The sequence below is a fragment of the Scyliorhinus torazame genome, chromosome 10 (genome assembly GCF_047496885.1).
Source record: "Scyliorhinus torazame isolate Kashiwa2021f chromosome 10, sScyTor2.1, whole genome shotgun sequence".
Lineage (NCBI taxonomy): Eukaryota > Metazoa > Chordata > Chondrichthyes > Carcharhiniformes > Scyliorhinidae > Scyliorhinus > Scyliorhinus torazame.
Window position 1 is genome coordinate 131357417 of NC_092716.1, and position 24146 is coordinate 131381562.

At 45.5% G+C, this 24146-nt stretch overlaps 1 protein-coding gene across 15 annotated transcripts in view; it reads left to right on the forward strand.

The window, feature by feature from the left end:
* The window catches only part of madd (MAP-kinase activating death domain), a 439970-nt gene that overhangs the window by 387980 nt on the left and 27844 nt on the right, over positions 1 to 24146 (forward strand). For 14 of the 15 annotated variants that reach the window (XM_072518747.1, XM_072518746.1, XM_072518748.1 and 11 more), the window contains one exon: positions 15533 to 15602. The exons of the other annotated variant lie outside the window; for it this stretch is intronic. In XM_072518747.1, coding sequence (XP_072374848.1) covers positions 15533 to 15602 — 70 coding nt within the window. The remainder of the gene's footprint in view (positions 1 to 15532; positions 15603 to 24146) is intronic. 15 annotated transcript variants of the gene reach the window in all.

Sequence of the window (24146 nt, forward strand, 5' to 3'; positions counted from 1 at the left end):
TATGCAGTTACTGTGATTATGTGTGCAGTTACTGTGAGTGCGTATGCAGTTACTGTGAGTCTTTACGAAGTTACTGGGAGTATGTATGCAGTTACTGAGAGTATGTATGCAGTTACTGTGAGTATGTATGCAGTTACTGTGAGTATGTATGCAGTTACTGTGAGTGCGTATGCAGTTGCAGGGAGTGTGTATACAGTTACTAGGAGTGCGTATGCAGTTACTGTGAGTATGTATGCAGTTACTGTCAGTATGTATTTAGTTACTGGGAGCGTGTACATCAGTTACTGTGAGTATGTATGCAGTTACTGGGAGCGTGTATATCACATACTGTGAGTATGTATGCAATTACTGTGAGTATGTATACAGTTACTGTGAGTATGTATGTAGTTACTAGGAATGTGTATATCAGTTACTGGGAGTATGTATGCAGTTACAGGGAGTGTGTATACAGTTACTGTGAGTATGTATGCAATTACTTTTAGTATGTATGCAGGTACTGGGAGTGTGTATATCGGTTACTGGGAGTGCATATACAGTTACGGAGTGTGTGTGCAGTTACTGTGAGTATGTATGCAGTTACTTTGAGTATGTATGCAGTTACTGTGAGAATGTGCAGTTACAGGGAGTGTGTATACAGTTACTGGGAGTGCGTGTACAGTTACTGGAGTGCAGGTGCAGTTACTGGGAGTATGTATGCAATTACTTTGAGTATGTATGCAGTTACTGTGAGAATGTGTGCAGTTACAGGGAGTGTGTATACAGTTACTGGGAGTGCGTATACAGTTACTCGGAGCGCATATGTAGTTACTGGGAGTATGTATGCAGTTACTGGGAGTATGTATGCAGTTACTGGGAGTATGTATGCAGTTACTGGGAGTATGTATGGAGTTACTGAGAGTATGTATGCAGGTACTGGGAGTATGTGTGCAGTTACTGGGAGGGTGTACATCAGTTACTGTGAGTATGTATGCAGTTACTTTGAGTATGTATGCAGTTACTGTGAGTATGTATGCAATTACTTTGAATATGTATGCAGTTACTGGGAGCGTGTATATCACATACTGTGAGTATGTATGCAATTACTGTGAGTATGTATACAGTTACTGTGAGTATGTATGTAGTTACTAGGAATGTGTATATCAGTTACTGGGAGTATGTATGCAGTTTCTGTGAGTACGTATACAGTTTCTGTGAGTGTGTATGCAGTTACAGGGAGTGTGTATACAGTTACTGTGAGTATGTATGCAATTACTTTTAGTATGTATGCAGGTACTGGGAGTGTGTATATCGGTTACTGGGAGTGCATATACAGTTACGGAGTGTGTGTGCAGTTACTGTGAGTATGTATGCAGTTACTTTGAGTATGTATGCAGTTACTGTGAGAATGTGTGCAGTTACAGGGAGTGTGTATACAGTTACTGGGAGTGCGTATACAGTTACTGGAGTGCAGATGCAGTTACTGGGAGTATGTATGCAATTACTTTGAGTATGTATGCAGTTACTGTGAGAATGTGTGCAGTTACAGGGAGTGTGTATACAGTTACTGGGAGTGCGTATACAGTTACTCGGAGCGCATATGTAGTTACTGGGAGTATGTATGCAGTTACTGGGAGTATGTATGCAGTTACTGGGAGTATGTATGGAGTTACTGAGAGTATGTATGCAGGTACTGGGAGTATGTGTGCAGTTACTGGGAGGGTGTACATCAGTTACTGTGAATATGTATGCAGTTACTGTGAGTATGTATGCAATTACTTTGAATATGTGTGCAGTTACTGGGAGCGTGTACATCAGTTACTGTGAGTATGTATGCAGTTACTGTGAGTATGTGTGCTGTTACTGGAATCATATATATCAGTTACTGTGAGTATGTACGCAGTTACTGTGAGTATGTATGCAGTTACTGGGAGTGTATGCAATTACTGTGAGTATATGCAATTACTGTGAGCGTGTATGCAATTACTGTGAGTATATGCAATTACTGTGAGTGTGTATGCAATTACTGTGTGTGTGTATGCAATTACTGTGTGTGTATGCAATTACTGTGAGTATATGCAATTACTGTGAGTGTGTATGCAATTACTGTGAGTGTGTATGCAATTACTGTGAGTGTATGCAATTACTGTGAGTGTGTATGCAATTACTGTGTGTGTGTATGCAATTACTGTGTGTGTGTATGCAATTACTGTGAGTGTATGCAATTACTGTGAGTGTAAGCAATTACTGTGAGTATATGTATACAGTTACTGGGAGTGCGGATACAGTTTCTGGGAGTGTGTATATCAGTTACTGGGAGTATGTATGCAGTTACTGGGAGTATGTATGCAGGTACTGGGAGTGTGTATATCAGTTACTGTGAGCGTGTATGCAGTTACTGTGCGTGTATGCAGTTACTGTGAGTGTATGCATTACTGTGAGTGTGTATGCAGTAACTGAGTGTATATGCAGTAACTGAGTGTATATGCAGTAACTGAGTATATGCAGTAACTGAGTGTGTATGCAATTACTGTGAGTATGTATGCAGTTACTTTGAGTATGTATGCAGTTACTGTGAGTATGTATGCAATTACTTTGAATATGTGTGCAGTTACTGGGAGCGTGTACATCAGTTACTGTGAGTATGTATGCAGTTACTGTGAGTATGTGTGCTGTTACTGGAATCATATATATCAGTTACTGTGAGTATGTACGCAGTTACTGTGAGTATGTATGCAGTTACTGGGAGTGTGTATGCAATTACTGTGTGTGTGTATGCAATTACTGTGTGTGTGTATGCAATTACTGTGAGTGTATGCAATTACTGTGTGTGTATGCAATTACTGTGTGTGTGTATGCAATTACTGTGTGTGTGTATGCAATTACTGTGAGTGTATGCAATTACTGTGAGTGTAAGCAATTACTGTGAGTATATGTATACAGTTACTGGGAGTGCGGATACAGTTTCTGGGAGTGTGTATATCAGTTACTGGGAGTATGTATGCAGTTACTGTGAGTATGTATGCAGGTACTGGGAGTGTGTATGTAGTTACTGGGAACGTGTATATCAGTTACTGTGAGTATGTATGCAGTTACTGTGAGTGTATGCATTACTGTGAGTGTATATGCAGTAACTGAGTGTATATGCAGTAACTGAGTGTATATGCAGTAACTGAGTGTGTATGCAATTACTGTGAGTATGTATGCAGTTACTGTGGTTGTGTGTGCAGTTACTGTGAGTATGTATGCAGTTACTGTGAGTATGTATGCAGTTACAGGTAGTGTCTCTACAGGTACTGGGAGTGCGTATACAGGTATTGGGAGTGAGTATGCAGTTACTCTGAGTATGTATGCAGTTACTGTGAGTGTGTATGCAGTTACTGTGAGTATGTATGTAGTTACTGGGAATGTGTATGTCAGTTACCGGGAGTATGAATGCAGTTACTGGGAGTATGTCTGCAGTTACTGTGAGTATGTTTGCAGTTACTGAGAGTATGTATGCAGTTACTGAGAGTATGTATGCAGTTACTGTCAGTATGTTTGCAGTTACTGTGAGTATGTTTGCAGTTACTGTGAGTATGTATGCAGTTACTGAGAGTATGTATGCAGTTACTGTCAGTATGTTTGCAGTTACTGTGAGTATGTTTGCAGTTACTGTGAGTATGTATGCAGTTACTGAGAGTATGTATGCAGTTACTGTGAGTATGTATGTAGTTACTGGGAATGTGTATATCAGTTACTGTGAATATGTATGCAGTTACTGGGAGCGTGCATATCAGTTACCGTGAATATGTATGCAGTTACTGGGAGTATGTATGCAGTTACTGTGAGTATGTATGCAGTTACTGTGAGTGTGTATATCAGTTACTGTGAGTATGTATGCAGTTACTGGGAGTATGTCTGCAGTTACTTTGAGTATGTATGCAGTTACTGGGAGTATGTATGCAGTTACTGGGAGTGTATGCAATTACTGTGAGTATGTATGTAGTTACAGGGAGCGTGCACATCAGTTACTGTGAGTATGTGTGCAGTTACTGGGAGCGTGTATATCAGTTACTGTGAGTATGTATGCAGTTACTGGGAGTATGTCTGCAGTTACTTTGAGTATGTATGCAGTTACTGGGAGTATGTATGCAGTTACTGGGAGTGTATGCAGTTACTGTGGGTATGTGCACAGTTACTGGGAGTATGTAATTGCTGGGAGGGTGTACATCAGTTACTGTATGTATGCAGTTACTAGGAATGTGTATATCAGTTACTGTGAGTATGTATGCAGTTACTGTGAGTATGTATGCAGTTACTGTGAGTATGTATGCAGTTACAGGTAGTGTCTCTACAGGTACTGGGAGTGCGTATACAGGTATTGGGAGTGAGTATGCAGTTACTCTGAGTATGTATGCAGTTACTGTGAGTGTGTATGCAGTTACTGTGAGTATGTATGTAGTTACTGGGAATGTGTATGTCAGTTACCGGGAGTATGAATGCAGTTACTGGGAGTATGTCTGCAGTTACTGTGAGTATGTTTGCAGTTACTGTGAGTATGTATGCAGTGGCAGTTACTGTGAGTATGTATGCAGTTACTGAGAGTATGTATGCAGTTACTGAGAGTATGTATGCAGTTACTGTCAGTATGTTTGCAGTTACTGTGAGTATGTTTGCAGTTACTGTGAGTATGTATGCAGTTACTGAGAGTATGTATGCAGTTACTGTCAGTATGTTTGCAGTTACTGTGAGTATGTTTGCAGTTACTGTGAGTATGTATGCAGTTACTGAGAGTATGTATGCAGTTACTGTGAGTATGTATGTAGTTACTGGGAATGTGTATATCAGTTACTGTGAATATGTATGCAGTTACTGGGAGCGTGCATATCAGTTACCGTGAATATGTATGCAGTTACTGGGAGTATGTATGCAGTTACTGTGAGTATGTATGCAGTTACTGTGAGTGTGTATATCAGTTACTGTGAGTATGTATGCAGTTACTGGGAGTATGTCTGCAGTTACTTTGAGTATGTATGCAGTTACTGGGAGTATGTATGCAGTTACTGGGAGTGTATGCAATTACTGTGAGTATGTATGTAGTTACAGGGAGCGTGCACATCAGTTACTGTGAGTATGTGTGCAGTTACTGGGAGCGTGTATATCAGTTACTGTGAGTATGTATGCAGTTACTGGGAGTATGTCTGCAGTTGCTTTGAGTATGTATGCAGTTACTGGGAGTATGTATGCAGTTACTGGGAGTGTATGCAGTTACTGTGGGTATGTGCACAGTTACTGGGAGTATGTAATTGCTGGGAGGGTGTACATCAGTTACTGTATGTATGCAGTTACTAGGAATGTGTATATCAGTTACTGTGAGTATGTATGCAGTTACTGTGAGTATGTATGCAGTTACTGTGAGTATGTATGCAGTTACAGGGAGTGTGTATACAGTACTGGGAGTGCATATACAGTTACTGGGAGTATGAATGCAGTTACTGGGAGTATGTATGCAGTTACTTTGAGTATGTATGCTGTTACAGGGAGTGTGTATAGAGTTACTGGGAATGCGTATACAGTTACTAGGAGTGCGTATGCAGTTACTGTGAGTATGTATTTAGTTACTGGGAGCGTGTATATCACATACTGTGAGTATGTATGCAGTTACTGTGAGTATGTATGCAATTACTGGGAGTGTGGATGCAATTACTGTGAGTATGTATGCAGTTACTGGCAGTGTATGCAGTTACTTGGAGCCTGTATATCAGTTACTGTGAGTATGTATGCAATTACTGGGAGTATGTATGCAGTTACTGGGAGTATGTATACAGTTACTGGGAGTATGTATGCAGTCACTGGGAGTATGTATTCTGTTACTGGGAGTACGTATATCAGTTACTGTGCTTATGGATGCAGCAACTGTGAGTGTGTATGCAGATACTGGGAGTACATGCAGTTACTGGGAATGTGTACATCAGTTACTGTGAGAAGTATGCTGGTACTGGGAGTGTGCATGCAGTTACTGTAAGTATGTATGAAGTTACTGGGAGTATGTATGCAGTTACAGTAAGTGTATATGCAATTACTGTGTGTGTGTATGCAATTACTGTGAGTATGTATGTAATTACTTGGAGGGTGTACTTCAGTTACTGTGAGTATGTCTGTAGTTACTAGGAATGTGTATATCAGTTATTGGGAGTATGTATGCAGTTCCTGTGAGTATGTATACAGTTTCTGTGAGTGTGTATGCAGTTACAGGGAGTGTGTATACAGTTACTGTGAGTATGTATGCAGTTACTAGGGATGTGTATACAGTACTGGGAATGCGTATACAGTTACTAGGAGTGTGTATGCAGTTACTGTGAGTATGTATGCAGTTACTGTCAGTATGTATTTAGTTACTGGGAGCGTGTACATCAGTTACTGTGAGTATGTATGCAGTTACTGGGAGCGTGTATATCACATACTGTGAGTATGTATGCAATTACTGTGAGTGTGTATACAGTTACTGTGAGTATGTATGTAATTACTTGGAGGGTGTACATCAGTTACTGTGAGTATGTATGTAGTTACAAGGAATGTGTATATCAGTTACTGGGAGTATGTATGCAGTTCCTGTGAGTACGTATACAGTTTCTGTGAGTGTGTATGCAGTTACAGGGAGTGTGTATACAGTTACTGTGAGTATGTATGCAATTACTTTTAGTATGTATGCAGTTACTGTGAGTATGTATGCAGCTACAGGGAGTGTGTATACAGTTACTGTGAGTATATATGCAGTTACTGTGAGTATGTATGCAGTTACTTTGAGTATGTATGCAGTTATTGTGAGTATATATGCAATTACTTTGAGTATGTATGCAGTTACTGTGAGAAAGATAGATAGGAATAATATGATCAGGGATAGTCAGCATGGCTTTGTGAAGGGTAGGTCATGCCTCACACACCTTATCGAGTTCTTTGAGAAGGTGACTGAACAGGTAGACGAGGGTAGAGCAGTTGATGTGGTGTATATGGATTTCAGCAAAGCGTTTGATAAGGTTCCCTACGGTAGGCTATTGCAGAAAATACGGAGGCTGGGGATTGAGGGTGATATAGAGATGTGGATCAGAAATTGGCTAGCTGAAAGAAGACAGAGGGTGGTGGTTGATGGGAAATGTTCAGAATGGAGTTCTGTCAAAAGTGGAGTACCACAAGGATCTGTTCTGGGGCCGTTGCTGTTTGTCATTTTTATCAATGACCTAGAGGAAGGCGCAGAAGGGTGGGTGAGTAAATTTGCAGACGATACTAAAGTCGGTGGTGTTGTCGATAGTGTGGAAGGAAGTAGCAGGTTACAGAGGGATATAGATAAGCTGCAGTGCTGGGCTGAGAGGTGGCAAATGGAGTTTAATGTAGAGAAGTGTGAGGTGATTCACTTTGGAAGGAAAAACAGGAATGTGGAATATTTGGCTAATGGAAAAGTTCTTGAAAGTGTGGATGAGCAGAGGGATCTAGGTGTCCATGTACATAGATCCCTGAAAGTTGCCACCGAGTGTTGGCCTTTATTGGTAGAGGGATTGAGTTCCGGAGTCAGGAGGTCATGTTGCAGCTGTACAGAACTCTGGTACGGCCGCATTTGGAGTGTTGCGTACAGTTCTGGTCACCGCATTATAGGAAGGACGTGGAGGCTTTGGAGCGGGTGCAGAGGAGATTTACCGGGATGTTGCCTGGTATGGAGGGAAAATCTTATGAGGAAAGGCTGATGGACTTGAGGTTGTTTTCGTTAGAGAGAAGAAGGTTAAGAAGAGACTTAATAGAGGCATACAAAATGATCAGAGGGTTAGATAGGGTGGACAGTGAGAGCCTTCTCCCGCGGATGGAAATGGCTAGCACGAGGGGACATAGCCTTAAACTGAGGGGTAATAGATATAGGACAGAGGTCAGGGGTAGGTTCTTTACGCAAAGAGTAGTGAGGCCGTGGAATGCCCTACCTGCTACAGTAGTGAACTCGCCAACATTGAGGGCATTTAAAAGTTTATTGGATAAACATATGGATGATAATGGTATAGTGTAGGTTAGATGGCTTTTGTTTCGGTGCAACATCGTGGGCCGAAGGGCCTGTACTGTGCTGTATTGTTCTATGTTCTATGAGTATGTATGCAGCTACAGGGAGTATGTATACAGTTACTAGGAGCGCATATGCAGTTACTGCGAGTGTATATGCAGTTACTGGGAGTATGTATGCAGTTACAGGGAGTGTGTATACAGTTACTGGAGTGCAGATGCAGTTACTGGGAGTATGTATGCAATTACTTTGAGTATGTATGCAGTTACTGTGAGAATGTGTGCAGTTACAGGGAGTGTGTATACAGTTACTGGGAGTGCGTATACAGTTAACCGGAGCGCATATGTAGTTACTGGGAGTATGTATGCAGTTACTGTGAGTATGTATGCAGTTACTGGGAGTATGTATGCAGTTACTTTGAGTATGTATGCAGTTACTGTGAGAATGTGTGCAGTTACAGGGAGTGTGTATACAGTTACTGGGAGTGCGTATACAGTTAACCGGAGCGCATATGTAGTTACTGGGAGTATGTATGCAGTTACTGGGAGTATGTAAGCAGTTACTGTGAGTATATATGCAGTTATTGTTAGTATGTATGCAGTTACTGGGAAGCGTGTACATCAGTTACTGGGTCTGTATGCAGTTACTGGGAGTATGTATGCAGTTACTGGGAGCATGTATGCAGTTACTGTGAGTATGTATGCAATTACTGTGAGTATGTATGCAGTTACTGGGTGTGTGTATATTAGTTACTGTGAGCATATATATCCGTTACTGTGCTTATGTTTGCAGTAACTGACTTTGTATACAGTAACTGAGTGCATATGCAGATACTGTGAGTATGTATGCAGGTACTGGGAATATGTGTGCAGTTACTATGAGCATGTATGCAGTTACTGGGAGCGTGTATATCAGTTACTGAGTATGTACGCAGATACAGGGGGTATGTACGCAGTTACTATGAGTATGTTTGCAGTTACTGGGAGCATGTATGCAGTTACTGTGAGTATATATGCAGTTACTTGGAGTATATATGCAGTTACTGGGAGTGTATGCAGTTACTGGGAGTGTTTATATCAGTTACTGGGAGTATGTATGCAGTTATTGGGAGTATATATGCAGTTACTGGGAGCCTGTATATCAGTTACTGTGCTTATGTATGCAGTAACTGAGTGTGTATGCAGATACTGGGAGTATGTATGCCGTTTCTAGGAGTGTATGCAGTTACTGGGGGTATATGCAGTTACTCTGTGTTTATGCCGTTACTGGGAGTGTATGCAGTTAGTGGGAACATGCATATCAGTTACTGTGACTGTATGCAGTTATTGAGAGTGTATGCGCAGTTACTGGGAGTGTGTTTGCAGTTACTGGGAGTGTGTATGCAGTTACTGGGAGTGTGTTTGCAGTTACTGGGAGTATGTATGCAGTTACAGTGGGTATGTATGCAGTTACTGGGAGTGTGTTTGCAGTTACTGGGAGTGTGTATGCAGTTACTGGGAGTGTGTATGCAGTTACTGGGAGTGTGTATGCAGTTACTCTGTGTTTATGCCGTTACTGGGAGTGTATGCAGTTAGTGGGAACATGCATATCAGTTACTGTGACTGTATGCAGTTATTGAGAGGGTATGCGCAGTTACTGGGAGTGTGTTTGCAGTTACTGGGAGTGTGTTTGCAGTTACTGGGAGTGTGTTTGCAGTTACTGGGAGTGTGTATGCAGTTACTGGGAGTGTGTATGCAGTTACTGTGAGTGTGTATGCAGTTACTGGGAGTGTGTATGCAGTTACTGGGAGTGTGTATGTAGTTACTGGGAGTGTGTATGTAGTTACTGGGAGTGTGTTTGCAGTTACTGGGAGTGTGTATGCAGTTACTGGGAGTGTGTTTGCAGTTACTGGGAGTATGTATGCAGTTACAGCGGGTATGTATGCAGTTAATGGGAGTGTGTGTGCAGTTCCTGGGAGTGTGTCTGCAGTTACTGTGAGTATGTATGCAGTTACAGTGGGTATGTATGCAGTTACTGGAAGTGTGTTTGCAGTTACTGGGAGTGTGTATGCAGTTACTGTGAGTGTGTATGCAGTTACTGTGAGTATGTATGCAGTTACAGTGGGTATGTATGCAGTTAATCGGAGTGTGTATGCAGTTACTGGAAGCGTGTATATCAGTTACTGTGAGTATGTATGCAGTTACAGGGAGTGTGTATACAGTACTGGGAGTGCATATGCAGTTACTGGGAGTGCGTATACAGTTACTGGGAGTATGTATGCAGTTACTGGGAGTATGTATGCAGTTACTGGGAGTATGTATGCAATTACTGTGAGTGTGTATATAGTTACTGGGAGTATGTATATATACCATTACTGGGAGCATGCGCATCAGTTACTTTGCGTATGTATGCAGTTACTTTGAGTCTTTATGCAGTTACTTGGAGTGTTTATGCAGTTACTGGGAGTGTATGCAGTTACTGGGAGTGTGTACGCAATTTCGATTTGTGTGTATGCAATTATGGTGAGTATGTATGCAGTTACTGGGAGTGTGTATGACAGTCACTGAGTATTTATTCAGTGATTGTGTGCATGTATGCTGTTACTGGGAGTGTGTATGCAGTTACTGGGAGTGTATGCAGTTACTGTGAGGGTGTATGCAGTTACTGTGAGGGTATATGCAGTTACTGTGAGGGTATCAGAGACTTTTTCCCCGGGTGGAACAAACCATTACAAGGGGACATAAATTTAAGGTGAAAGGTGGAAGATATAGGAGGGATATCAGAGGTTGGTTCTTTACCCAAGAGAGTAGTGGGGGCATGGAATGCACTGCCTGTGGAAGTAGCTGAGTCGGAAACATTAGGGACCTTCAAGCAGCTATTGGATAAGTACATGGATTACAGTAAAATGATAGTGTAGATTTATTTGTTCTCAAGGGCAGCACGGTAGCGTTGTGGATAGCACAATTGCTTCACAGCTCCAGGGTCCCAGGTTCGATTCCGGCTTGGGTCACTGTCTGTGCGGAGTCTGCACGTCCTCCCCGTGTCTGCGTGGGTTTCCTCCGGGTGCTCCGGTTTCCTCCCACAGTCCGAAGATGTGCGGGTTAGGTGAATTGGCCAATGATAAATTGCCCTTAATGACCAAATTGCCCTTGGTGTTGGGTGGAAGTGTTGAGTTTGGGTAGGGTGCTCTTTCCAGGAGCCGGTGCAGACTCAAAGGGCCGAATGGCCTCCTTCTGCACTGTAAATTCAATGATAATCTATGATTAATCTAGGACAAAGGTTCGGCACAACATCGTGGGCCGAAGGGCCTGTTCTGTGCTATATTTTTCTATGTTCTATGCAGTTACTGTGAGCATGTCTGCAGTTACTGTGAGTGTGTGCAGTTACTGGGTGTGTATGCAGTTACTGGGAATTTGTGTGCAGTTACTGGGAGTGTGTTTGCAGTTACTGGGAGTGTATGCAGTTACTGTGTGTGTGCAATTTGAGTGTGTATGCAATTGCTGTGAGTGTGTATGCAGTTACTGTGAGTCTGTATGCAGTTACTGGGAGTCTGTATGCAGTTACTGTGAGTGTGTATGCAGTTACTGTGAGTGTGTATGCAGTTACTGTGAGTCTGTATGCAGTTACTGTGAGAGTGTATGCAGTTACTGTGAGTGTATGCAGTTACTGTGAGTGTATGCAGTTATTGTGAGTGTGTATGCAGTTACTGTGAGTGTGTATGCAGTTACTGCGAGTCTGTATGCAGTTACTGTGAGAGTGTATGCAGTTACTGTGAGTGTATGCAGTTACTGTGAGTGTATGCAGTTACTGTGAGTGTGTATGCAGTTACTGTGAGTCTGTATGCAGTTCCTGTGTGCGCCTCTGCAGTTCCTGTCAGCGCCTCTGCAGTTACTGTGAGCGCGTCTGCAGTTACTGTGAGCGCGTCTGCGGTTAATGTGAGCGCGTCTGCAGTTGCTGTGAGCGTGTTTGCAGTTACTGTGAGCACGTCTGCAGTTACTGTGAGCACGTCTGCAGTTACTGTGAGCGCGTCTGCAGTTACTGTGAGCGCGTCTGCAGTTACTGTGAGCCCGTCCGCAGTTACTGTGAGCACGTCTGCAGTTACTGTGAGCACGTCCGCAGTTACTGTGAGCACGTCCGCAGTTACTGTGAGCACGTCCGCAGTTACTGTGAGCACGTCTGCAGTTACTGTGAGCACGTCTGCAGTTACTGTGAGCGTGTTTGCAGTTACTGTGAGCACGTCCGCAGTTACTGTGAGCACGTCTGCAGTTACTGTGAGCACGTCTGCAGTTACTGTGAGCACGTCTGCAGTTACTGTGAGCACGTCCGCAGTTACTGTGAGCACGTCCGCAGTTACTGTGAGCACGTCTGCAGTTACTGTGAGCACGTCTGCAGTTACTGTGAGCGTGTTTGCAGTTACTGTGAGCACGTCCGCAGTTACTGTGAGCACGTCCGCAGTTACTGTGAGCACGTCTGCAGTTACTGTGAGCACGTCTGCAGTTGCTGTGAGCGCGTCCGCAGTTACTGTGAGCGCGTCTGCAGTTACTGTGAGCGCGTCTGCAGTTACTGTGAGCACGTCCGCAGTTACTGTGAGCACGTCCGCAGTTACTGTGAGCACGTCCGCAGTTACTGTGAGCACGTCCGCAGTTACTGTGAGCACGTCCGCAGTTACTGTGAGCACGTCCGCAGTTACTGTGAGCACGTCCGCAGTTACTGTGAGCACGTCCGCAGTTACTGTGAGCACGTCCGCAGTTACTGTGAGCACGTCCGCAGTTACTGTGAGCACGTCCGCAGTTACTGTGAGCACGTCCGCAGTTACTGTGAGCCCGTCTGCAGTTACTGTGAGCGCGTCCGCAGTTACTGTGAGCACGTCCGCAGTTACTGTGAGCACGTCCGCAGTTACTGTGAGCACGTCCGCAGTTACCGTGAGCCCGTCTGCAGTTACCGTGAGCGCGTCTGCAGTTACTGTGAGCACGTCCGCAGTTACTGTGAGCACGTCCGCAGTTACTGTGAGCACGTCCGCAGTTACTGTGAGCGCGTCCGCAGTTACTGTGAGCGCGTCTGCAGTTACTGTGAGCGCGTCCGCAGTTACTGTGAGCACGTCTGCAGTTACTGTGAGCGCGTCCGCAGTTACTGTGAGCACGTCCGCAGTTACTGTGAGCACGTCTGCAGTTACTGTGAGCACGTCCGCAGTTGCTGTGAACCCGTCCGCAGTTGCTGTGAGCCCGTCTGCAGTTGCTGTGAGCCCGTCTGCAGTTGCTGTGAGCGTGTTTGCAGTTACTGTGAGCACGTCTGCAGTTGCTGTGAGCCCGTCTGCAGTTGCTGTGAGCGTGTTTGCAGTTACTGTGAGCACGTCCGCGGTTACTGTGAGCACGTCTGCAGTTGCTATGAGCGTGTTTGCAGTTACTGTGAGCGCGTCTACAGTTGCTGTGAGCGTGTATGCAGTTATTGGGAGCTTGTCTATCAGTTACCGTGAGTTGTATATCAGTTACCAGGAGGGTGTATATCAATTACCAGCAGCGTGTATATCAGTTACCGGGAGCGTGTATACCAATTACCGGGAGCGTGTATATCCGTTACCGGGAACGTGTGTATCAATTACCGGGAGAGTGTATATCCGTTACCGGGAGAGTGTATATCAGTTACCGGGAGCGTGTATATCAGTCACCCGAGAACTTGCATATCAGTTACCGTTGGTTGTTTAACTGTGCTATAATGCATGGTGTTATTTGAAGCAGGCAATGCACACTCCGACTGTACTTAGGATAATAAATGTAAGCTAAATTCCAGGCTGGCTTCACTAATTAATGATGAATGTGGTTTGTCTATCCAGGGTGATAGTCAGATCTACTGGCTCCCATTCTATTAAGGCAAGGCGTCAGTGGAGGACCTGTATCTGACGAATGACTAGGTATTTGCTGAGAGCTGACTGCACTCAATGAGATGGCAGCTGAAAAATTCAAAATTACAGAAGTTGGTCATAAGGATAAAGACGGTTTGCAAAGATGGGATTTAAATTTGGAATCTCCTACTGCAAATTTTTACTGAAGTAAAATAATGAATTCATCTAACAGAAGTTGCCAAAGACCAAAATCCGAGAGCAATATGAGAACTCAGGAGAGTGGGATCAGAATGGATGAGACGTTAAAGGGTTTGGGGAAAAACAAACAAGTGGGTTAGATTGGTGGCTTATTGAAGCTTATCAGATATGAGCAGGAGTGCATTATACCAAATGGGCTTTGGAAAAGCTGGAGGTTTAATTAGGTCATGTACCCTCAGTAATTGGTGTGAATAGGAGATTGGGTTAGAAGGGGTGGATGATTATTAGACATTGGAAATACGATTAGATACAGTGGGAGAATTAAGAAAAAAGATGCAAAATTTGGAATAAATAAGGCGAGGTATTCAGGAGTGAGTAAGAGTGGGAATCAGTGGAGGGTCTCGGACTGGGTGGGAGATTACGGAGTGGGAGTCAGTGGAGGTCCCTGACTGGGCGGGAGAGTAAGGAGTGAGAGTCAGTGGGGGTCTCGGATTGGGTGGGATATAATGGAGTGGGAGTCAGTGGGGTCTCTGACTGGGCGGGAGAGTCAGGAGTGAGAGTCAGTGGAGGGTCTCAGACTAGGTGGGATATTACTGAGGGGGAGTCAGTGGGGTCTCTGACTGGGTGGGAGATTACGGAGTGAGAGTCAGTGGAGGGTCTCAGACTAGGTGGGATATTACTGAGGGGGAGTCAGTGGGGTCTCTGACTGGGTGGGAGATTACTGAGGGGGAGTCAGTGGGGTCTCTGACTGGGTGGGAGATTACGGAGTGAGAGTCAGTGGAGGGTCTCAGACTGGGTGGGAGATTACTGAGTGGGAGTCAGTGGACGTCTCTGACTGTTCAGTGTTCTGCTGTGGGTCAACCAGGATTCAATTGAATGCCCCACTCCAGTTCCTGGGATTAAATTAGATGGATGATGTGATGCGAGACAGCAACACAGTTTAATGGGCTTCGTGTGCTGGAACGCTGCCTCCTGTAGAGAGTGAAGGAGGGTCCATTGTGTGCGATCTTTGAAGTCTGCTATCTGTACTGTAGATTAGGTGTAGCGTTCAGGATGTTTAATGCAGAGTTGTGAAAGTACATTCATACCATATGTAGCTATGTATTGAACTGTTAGCAGGGGCTGTATACGAATGTGAAAGGAAGTGGTGCGGCTGTGTCCTGTCTACCCTTGGGCCTGCCAGATAGTCCTCACGCCATGCTGGTACATGAACGGGGAAGTGAGCGAGTGGTGTGTGAGGGATGGGTGTATCTTTGATGTGCCCGATATTAATTCCGACCATTTCTCTTCCATGCTTTCTCCTCCTGCAAGGAGTGGAAGGTACTAGTCTACTGCTGTCTTTGCTTCTTTGCAATAATTTCTCATTCTTTTAGTTTTGCTTTGTGGCAGATTGTGGGATTTATATCTTTATTTATTACATGCTCTTTGCTAGATCTGCTATGATATTCAGCATTTTTTTTCCCTGGCTTTTAGTTTTCAGTCTTTGCTGATAACCTTTTCTTTTTGTTTGTTTTCAGGTTTTCATTGAACTGAGTCACATTAAAAAGTGCAATACAGTCAAAGGAGTCTTTGTCCTGGAAGAATTTGGTAATTAAATATTTAATATTGGCTCTGTGCTTGGCACGAGCTTCGCTCAAACCTCAGGAATGGAGATGCTCCCTCACGGGGTTTGTGCAGTCGAGGGGGATGAGCAGGCCAGGAGAGGGTCCACAAACCTCAGTGGGCTCTACATTGTGTACAGTAAGGAGCCAGTGGTCAGTAGCTCACATCTGTCCAGTTCTCAGTGGCCCCTTTGGCTGATGGTTGCCATGTGTGAATCTGCATTGTTGGTTTGAAGCTTCAAACACGTCATAGAACCGATGACAGAAGGAGCAGGAAGTGAGGGTAAAAACATGAAGATAATTGGTTATGACACAAATAGGTCTGAGACCTGAATTTTTCTGCTGTATTGCCCCAGTCGCTGAGTGCGATGTAATATTGAGGGGAGAGTGCTGTATTCCCCCAGAGGCTGAGTCTGTTGCAATATTGAAGGGACAGTTGTAAGGAATGTTGTTTAAATTCTTCTCTGACCCTTGTTTCCCTTTTTAATTTCTGTCTTGCTGGCTGCTACAATTTTGCAGAAAGTGCTTTTAACTTTTTGTACCTGGACGATTACTGAAACACATCCTGTACAAGGTGCTATTTGAACTGGTCTGAGCACCCTCTTCAGTGCAGTGTGCTATTTGGCATGGTCCAGTGATGTAATTTGATGGACTTGGTTAGCAGCCAATCAACTCTTCTGGATTTCCGGGACATATTCAGTTCTTGGTTTTGATTGGTAGAGCGCTTCAGAAGCTTCTGGAAGAAGATGAGCTGACTCTATTTTGACTTCAGTTCTGCTTAGACCTGGAGAGCAGCAAGGAGCAGGTTTAGACACTCTATCAGCTAAGGCTGGCGATTTAAAACACGGTCCAGTCAGACCCGTGAAAGTTTAACCTCGGATCAAAAGGCTGCAAGAAGTCTCTGTAGCCAGGCCTGTGAAAGCCTAACCTCTGAAAGACTGAAGAAGGCACAGTGCTGATAGCTCTCTTTTGAGACCTCTAAATGTTGGGAAGGAAAAGCTTTCCCCTCTCTCTCTACCCTGCAGCCAGAAAACCTGCACAAAGACCAGGCAAGCATTTCAGAGATGAGGTGGTTGGAAAACCCTCTTTTAAATTCTCAGGCAGAGAATTCGAAGATTGTCTCAGTGAGACTGAGTGCCAATCTGGTGGAGAAAGTGACTACCCAAAGGAAATTTTACAGCCTGCGAGTTGAAGGCACAAACTAGAGGATCCGATCCAACCGGTAGTGTTTCGAGAAGCTCACCGCCTAAGAAGACCAGAACCTCAGCAGCGAAAATACGCATCTCTCACTCCCAGTTTAATCCCCGTTATTTTGATAATTTCTGACCCCCACTGTGTGCCAAAGATTCCACAAACCAAATTATTGGTTAATTCACTTGTGTTGGGACTCCAGTGTCTGTGGGTCTGGAATTGACTGCGCGCTTGCCAACGGTGTTGTAACACAGTGCTATATTACCCAGTGATCGGGAGTGTTGTAATATTTAGGCAACAGTGCTGTATTACCCCAGTGATCGGGAGTGTTGTAATATTGAGGGGACAGTGCTGTATTCCCCAGTGGCTGAGGGTATTGTAATATTGAGGGGGTCAATGTTGTATTCCCTAGTAATTGAGCTGTAATATTGAGGAGCACCGTGCTGTATTCCCGAGTGACTGAGAGTGTTGTAATATTGAGGGGACAGTGCTGTTATTACCCCAGCAATGGGCAGTGTTGTAACATTGAAGGAACAGTGCTGTATTCACCAGTGATGGGGAGTGTTGTAATATTGAGAGGACAGTGCTGTATTCCCCAGTGACTGAGGGTGTTGTAATATTGAGGAGGTCACTGCTGTGTTCATCAGTGATTGAGTGTGTTGTAATATTGAGGGGACAGTGCTGAATTACCCGAGCAATGGGGAGTGTTGTAACATTGGAGGAACAGTGCTGTATTCCCCAGTAACTGAGAGTGTTGTAATATTGATGGGACAATGTTGTATTTCTCCAGCGGCTGAGAGTGTTGTCATATTTGGATTTGATTTATTGTCAAAAGTTTAAAAGTATTTTTTTCATTTTTTTTGTATTGTTATGCATGTAGTCCAGACAGATCGTTCCATACATTAAAAAACATAGGTTATACATAAATACGCAATGTAAATCCATTAGCACAGGCAGCGGGTGAACATACTGAGTGTAGTACTACTCAGTAGAGAAGGTGTGAAGAGATCAGTTCAGTCTATAAGACGGTCATTCAGGAGTCTGGTAACAGCGGGGAAGAAGCTGTTTTTGAATCTGTTCATGCGTGTTCTCAGGCTTTTGTATCTCCTGCCTGATGGAAGAAGTTGGAAGATAGAATTACACGGGTGGGTGGGGTCTTTGATTATGCTGCTCAAGGCAGCAAGAGGTGCAGACTGCATCAATGGATGGCAGGTGGGTTTGCGTGATGGACTGGGCAGTGTTCACGACTCTCTGTAGTTTCTTATGGTCTTGAGCCGAGCAGTTGCCTTACCAGGCTATGATGCAGCCAGATAGGATGCTTTCTCTGGTGCATCTGTAAAAATTGATAATTCTCAATGTGGACATGCCAAATTTCCTTAGTTTCCTGAGGAAGTATAGACGCTGTTGTGCTTTCTCGGTCGTAGCGTCGACGTGGGTGGAACAGGAAAGATTGTTGGTGATGTGCACACCTAGGAATTCAAAGCTGTCAACCATCTCCACCTCGGCACCATTGATGCTGACGGGTGTGTACGATAGTTCGCTGGAGTCAACGACCAGCTACTTGGTTTTGCTGACATTGAGGGAGAGATTGTTGTCGTTACACCACACTACTAGGTTCTCTATCTCCCTCCTGTACTCTGACTCATCGTTGTTCGGAATCTGACCCACTATGGTCGCGTCATCAGCAAACTTGTCGATGGAGTGGAGCCAAATTTTGCCACACAGGTCATGTGTGTATAGAGAGTATAGTAGAGGCCTAAGAATGCAGCCTTGCGGGACCCCGGAATCAAGACTACCGTGGAGGAGGTGTTGTTGTTTATCCTTACTGATTGTGGTCTATGGGTCAGGAAGTCGAGGATCTAGTTGCAGAGGGAGGAGCCAAGTCCTATGTTTTGGAGTTTTGATAGGAGCTTGGCTGGGATTATGGTGTTAAAGGCGGAGCTGTAGTCATTGAATAGGAGTCTGAATTAGGAGTCCTTGTTGTCGAGATGCTCTAGGGATGAGTGTAGGGCCAGGAAGATGGCGTCTGCTGTGGACCGGTTGTGATAGTTTGCGAATTGCAGTGGATCAAGGCGTTCTGAGAGTATGGTGTTGATGTGTCGCATGACCAACCTCGAAGCACTTCATAATGATCGATGTCAAGGCCACCGGACAGTAGTCGTTGAGGCACGTTGCCTGGTTCTTATTTGGCACTGGTATGATGGTGGTCTTCTTAAAGCAGGTGGGGTGGTCTTCTTAAAGCAGGTGGGAACCTCGGAACGGAGTAGGGAGAGGTTGAAGATGTCCGCAAACACCTCTGCCAGCTGGTCCACGCAGGATCTGAGCGCACGACCAGGAACTCTGTCAGGACCCTTTGCTTTCCGAAGGTTCACTTTCAAGAAGGGTGATCTGACTTCGGAAGCTGTGATGGTAGGTATGGATGTGTCCGAGGCTGCTGGGAAAATTGACACTGGTTTGATGGTTTCCTGCTCGAACCGAGCATAAAATGCATTGAGTTCATCGGGGAGGGGTGCGCTGCTGCCGGAGATCCTACTCGACTTCACCTTGTAGCCCGTTATGTTGAGGAGGCAGTGCTGTGCCCCGCAGTGACTGAGGCCGTTGTAATATTGAGGGGACAGAACTGTATTTCCCCATTGACTGAGGGTGTTGTAATATTGAGGGGACAGAACTGTATTTTCCCATTGACTTAGGGTGTTGTAATATTGAGGGGACAGTTTTGCATTTCCTCCAGTGACTGGGAGTGTTGTAATATTAAGGGAACAGTGCTGTATTACCCCAGTGATTGGGATTGTTATAATATTGAGGGGACAGTGCTCTATATCCAGTGACTGAAAATGTTGTAATATTGAAGGGATATTACTGTTTTCCCCAGTAATTGAGGGTGTTGTAATAGGGGACCGTGCTGGATTCCCCAATGATCGAGAGAGTTGTAATATTGATGGGACACTGCTGTATTCCCCAGTGATTGGGAGTGAGTGTTCGTTTTGTCAGGTTTACCACTTGTGAATCCTGTTGTCATGCTCTGATCACTGCCCGATACAGCTGGGACCTGGATCTATGAATCACCTCATCCAAGTCAGCAGACAGATGGGGAATGGATTTTCCCTCGCAACAGCCCAACATAGAAGCCCATGACTGCATCCAAGTGGGAGTATGTGTGCGCATATCTGCATGGTTTTCTGACATCTTTTGTGTTTGTGCGTGTGGATGGCATGGTGGGTATGTCACTGACCATTAACCTTGCGATTCAAACTGGCAGGGGTTCAAATCCCAGCACCAGCTGCTGGTGGAATTTGAATTCAATTCATAAATTTGGAATATCAAGAGTTTCATTAATACTGACCATGCCAACCATTGTTGTAAAAACCCATCTGGTTCCCAAATGTCCGTTAGGGAAGGAAATCTGCCTTCCTTACCCAGTATGTGACTCCAGACCCACATAGCGATATAGTTTGTTCCTAACTGCCCTCCGAAATGGCCATTGAAAAACTAAGATGATGGATTATTCCAATATCAAGGTGCAGAAAAGTACTGTAATGATTGATCAGTCATGCAGTGATAGAACAGGGGAACTGGATTATGAGGTTGAATGGAATCTCCTCTTGATGTGAAGTAATGATGCTGGCATCACAGAGACTGTGAGCAGTTTCACTTCTTTCATTGCAAGGATGTCTCTTACTGGTTTGCTTGTGTGCAAACTCGTGTGTGCATGTTAGCCCATGTTAAATGTGACTTTGTTGTGCAATGTAAGAATTGGCTGCGCTAGACTTTGCACATGTACTGGTCACTTTAGAAGTTCACATCAGACACACAATTAACAGTCTGTGGCCTAGTGTAACCCCTGTCCACACAGCCCTGAATCCCAGTGTAACCCCTGTCCACACAGCCCTGAATCCCAGTGTAACTCCTGTCCACACAGCCCTGAATCCCAGTGTAACCCCTGTACACAGCCCTGAATCCGTGTGTTACCCCTGTACACAGCCCTGAATCCAAGTGTAATCCCTGTACACAGCTCTGAATCCCAGTGTAAACCCCTGTACAGCAGCCCTGAATCCCTGTGTAACCCCTGTACACAGCCCTGAACCCCAGTGTAACCCCTGTACACAGCCCTGAATTCCTGTGTAACCCCTGTCCACAGCCCTGAATTCCTGTGTAACCCCTGTCCACACAGCTCTGAACCCCAGTGTAACCCCTGTACACAGCCCTGAATTCCTGTGTAACCCCTGTCCACACAGCTCTGAATCCCAGTGTAACGCCTGTACACGCAGCCCTGAATCCCTGTGTAACCCCTGTACAGAGCCCTGAACCCCAGTGTAACCCCTGTACACAGCCCTGAGTCCCAGTGTAACCCCTGTACACAGCCCTGAATCCCAGTGTAACCCCTGTACACACAGCCCTGAATCCCAGTGTAACCCCTGTACACAGCCCTGAATCCCAGTGTAACCCCTGTACACAGCCCTGAATCCCAGTGTAACCCCTGTGCACAGCCCTGAATCTCAGTGTAAACCCCTGTACACAGCCCTGAATCCCAGTGTAACCCCAGTCCACACAGCCCTGAATCCCAGTGTAACCCCTGTCCACACAGCCCTGATTCCCATTGTAACCCCATGTACACAGCCTTGAATCCGTGTGTAACCCCTGTACACAGCCCTGAATCCAAGTGTAATCCCTGTACACAGCTCTGAATCCCAGTGTAAACCCCTGTACAGCAGCCCTGAATCCCTGTGTAACCCCTGTACACAGCCCTGAATTCCTGTGTAACCCCTGTACACACAGCCCTGAATCCCAGTGTAACCCCTGTACACAGCCCTGAATCCGTGTGTAACCCCTGTACACAGCCCTGAATCCAAGTGTAATCCCTGTACACAGCTCTGAATCCCAGTGTAAACCCCTGTACAGCAGCCCTGAATCCCTGTGTAACCCCTGTACACAGCCCTGAATTCCTGTGTAACCCCTGTACACACAGCCCTGAATCCCAGTGTAACCCCTGTACACAGCCCTGAATCCGTGTGTAACCCCTGTACACAGCCCTGAATCCCTGAGTAACCCCTGTACACAGCCCTGAATCCCAGTGTAAACCCCTGTACATGCAGCCCTGAATCCCTGTGTAACCCCTGTACACAGCCCTGAACCCCAGTGTAAACCCCTGTACAGCAGCCCTGAATCCCTGTGTAACCCCTGTACACACAACCCTGAATTCCTGTGTAACCCCTGTACACACAGCCCTGAATCCCAGTGTAACCCCTGTACACAGCCCTGAATCCGTGTGTAACCCCTGTACACAGCCCTGAATCCAAGTGTAATCCCTGTACACAGCTCTGAATCCCAGTGTAAACCCCTGTACATGCAGCCCTGAATCCCTGTGTAACCCCTGTACACAGCCCTGAACCCCAGTGTAACCCCTGTACACAGCCCTGGACCCCAGTGTAACCCCGGTACACAGCCCTGAATTCCTGTGTAACCCCTGTCCACACAGCCCTGAATCCCAGTGTAACCCCTGTCCACAGCCCTGAATCCCAGTGTAACCCCTGTCCACACAGCTCTGAATTCCAGTGTAACGCCTGTACACAGCCCTGAATCCATGTGTAATCCCTGTACACAGCCCTGAATCCCAGTGTAACGCCTGTACACAGCCCTGAATCCGTGTGTAACCCCTGTACACAGCCCTGAATCCAAATGTAACCCGATACACAGCTCTGAATCCCAGTGTAAACCCCTGTACACGCAGCCCTGAATCCCTGTGTAACCCCTGTACCCCTGTGTAACCCCTGTACAGAGCCCTGAACCCCAGTGTAACCCCTGTACACAGCCCTGAATTCCTGTGTAACCCCTGTACACACAACCCTGAATTCCTGTGTAACCCCTGTACACACAACCCTGAATCCCTGTGTAACCCCTGCACACACAGCCCTGAATCCCTGTGTAACCCCTGTACCCCTGTGTAACCACTGCACACACAGCCCTGAGTCCCAGTGTAACCCCTGTACACAGCCCTGAATCCCAGTGTAACCCTCTGTACACGCAGCCCTGAATCCCTGTGTAACCCGTGTACCCCTGTGTAACCCCTGCACACACAGCCCTGAGTCCCAGTGTAACCCCTGTACACAGCCCTGAATCCCAGTGTAACCCCTGTACACACAGCCCTGAATCCCTGTGTAACCCTTGTACACAAAGCCCTGAATCCCTGTGTAACCCAAGAACAAAGAACAAAGAAAAGTACAGCACAGGAACAGGCCCTTGGGCCCTCCAAGCCGTGGCGACCATGCTGCCCGTCTAAACTGAAATCTTCTACACTTCCTGGTCCGTTTCCCTCTTCCCATCCTATTCATGTATTTGTCAAGATGCTCCTTAAACGTTACTATCATCCCTGCTTCCACCACCTCCTCCAACAGCGAGTTCCAGGCACCCACTACCCACTGTGTAAAAAAAACTGCCTCGTACATCTCCTCGAAACCTTGCCCCTCTCACCTTAAACCTATGCCTCCTAGTAATTGACCCTTCTACCCTGGGGAAAAAGCCTCTGACTATCCACTCTGTCTATGCCCCTCATAATTTTGGAGACTTCTATCAGGTCACCCTTCAACCTCCGTCGTTCCAGTGAGAACAAACCGAGTTTATTCAACCGCTCCTCATAGCTAATGCCCTCCATACCAGGCAACATCCTGGTAAATCTCTTCTACACCCTCTCTAAAGCCTCCACATCCTTCTGGTAGTGTGGCGACCAGAATTGAACACTATACTCCCAAGTGTGGCCTAACTAAGGTGCTATACAGCTGCAACATAACTTGCCAATTCTTATACTCAATGCCCTGGCCAATGAAGGCAAGCATGCCGTATGCCTTCTTGACTACCTTCTCCACCTGTGTTGCCCCTTTCAATGACCTGTGGACCTGTACACCTAGATCTCTCTGACTTTCAATACTCTTGAGGGTTCTACCTTTCACTGTATATCCCCTACCTGCATGAGACCTTCCAAAATGCATTACCTCACATTTGTCCGGATTAAACTCCATCTGCCATCTCTCCGCCCAAGTCTCCAGACAATCTAAATCCTGCTGTATCCTCTGACAGTCCTCAGCGCTATCCGCAATTCCACCAACCTTTGTGTCGTCTGCAAACTTACTAATCAGACCAGTTACATTTTCCTCCAAATCATTCATATGTACTATGAACAGCAAAGGTCCCAGCACTGATCCCTGCGGAACACCACTAGTCACAGCCCTCCAATTCGAAAAGCACCCTTCCGTTGCTACTCTCTGACTTCTATGACCTAGCCAGTTCTGTATCCATCTTGCCAGCTCACCCCTGATCCTGTGTGACTTCACCTTTTGTACCAGTC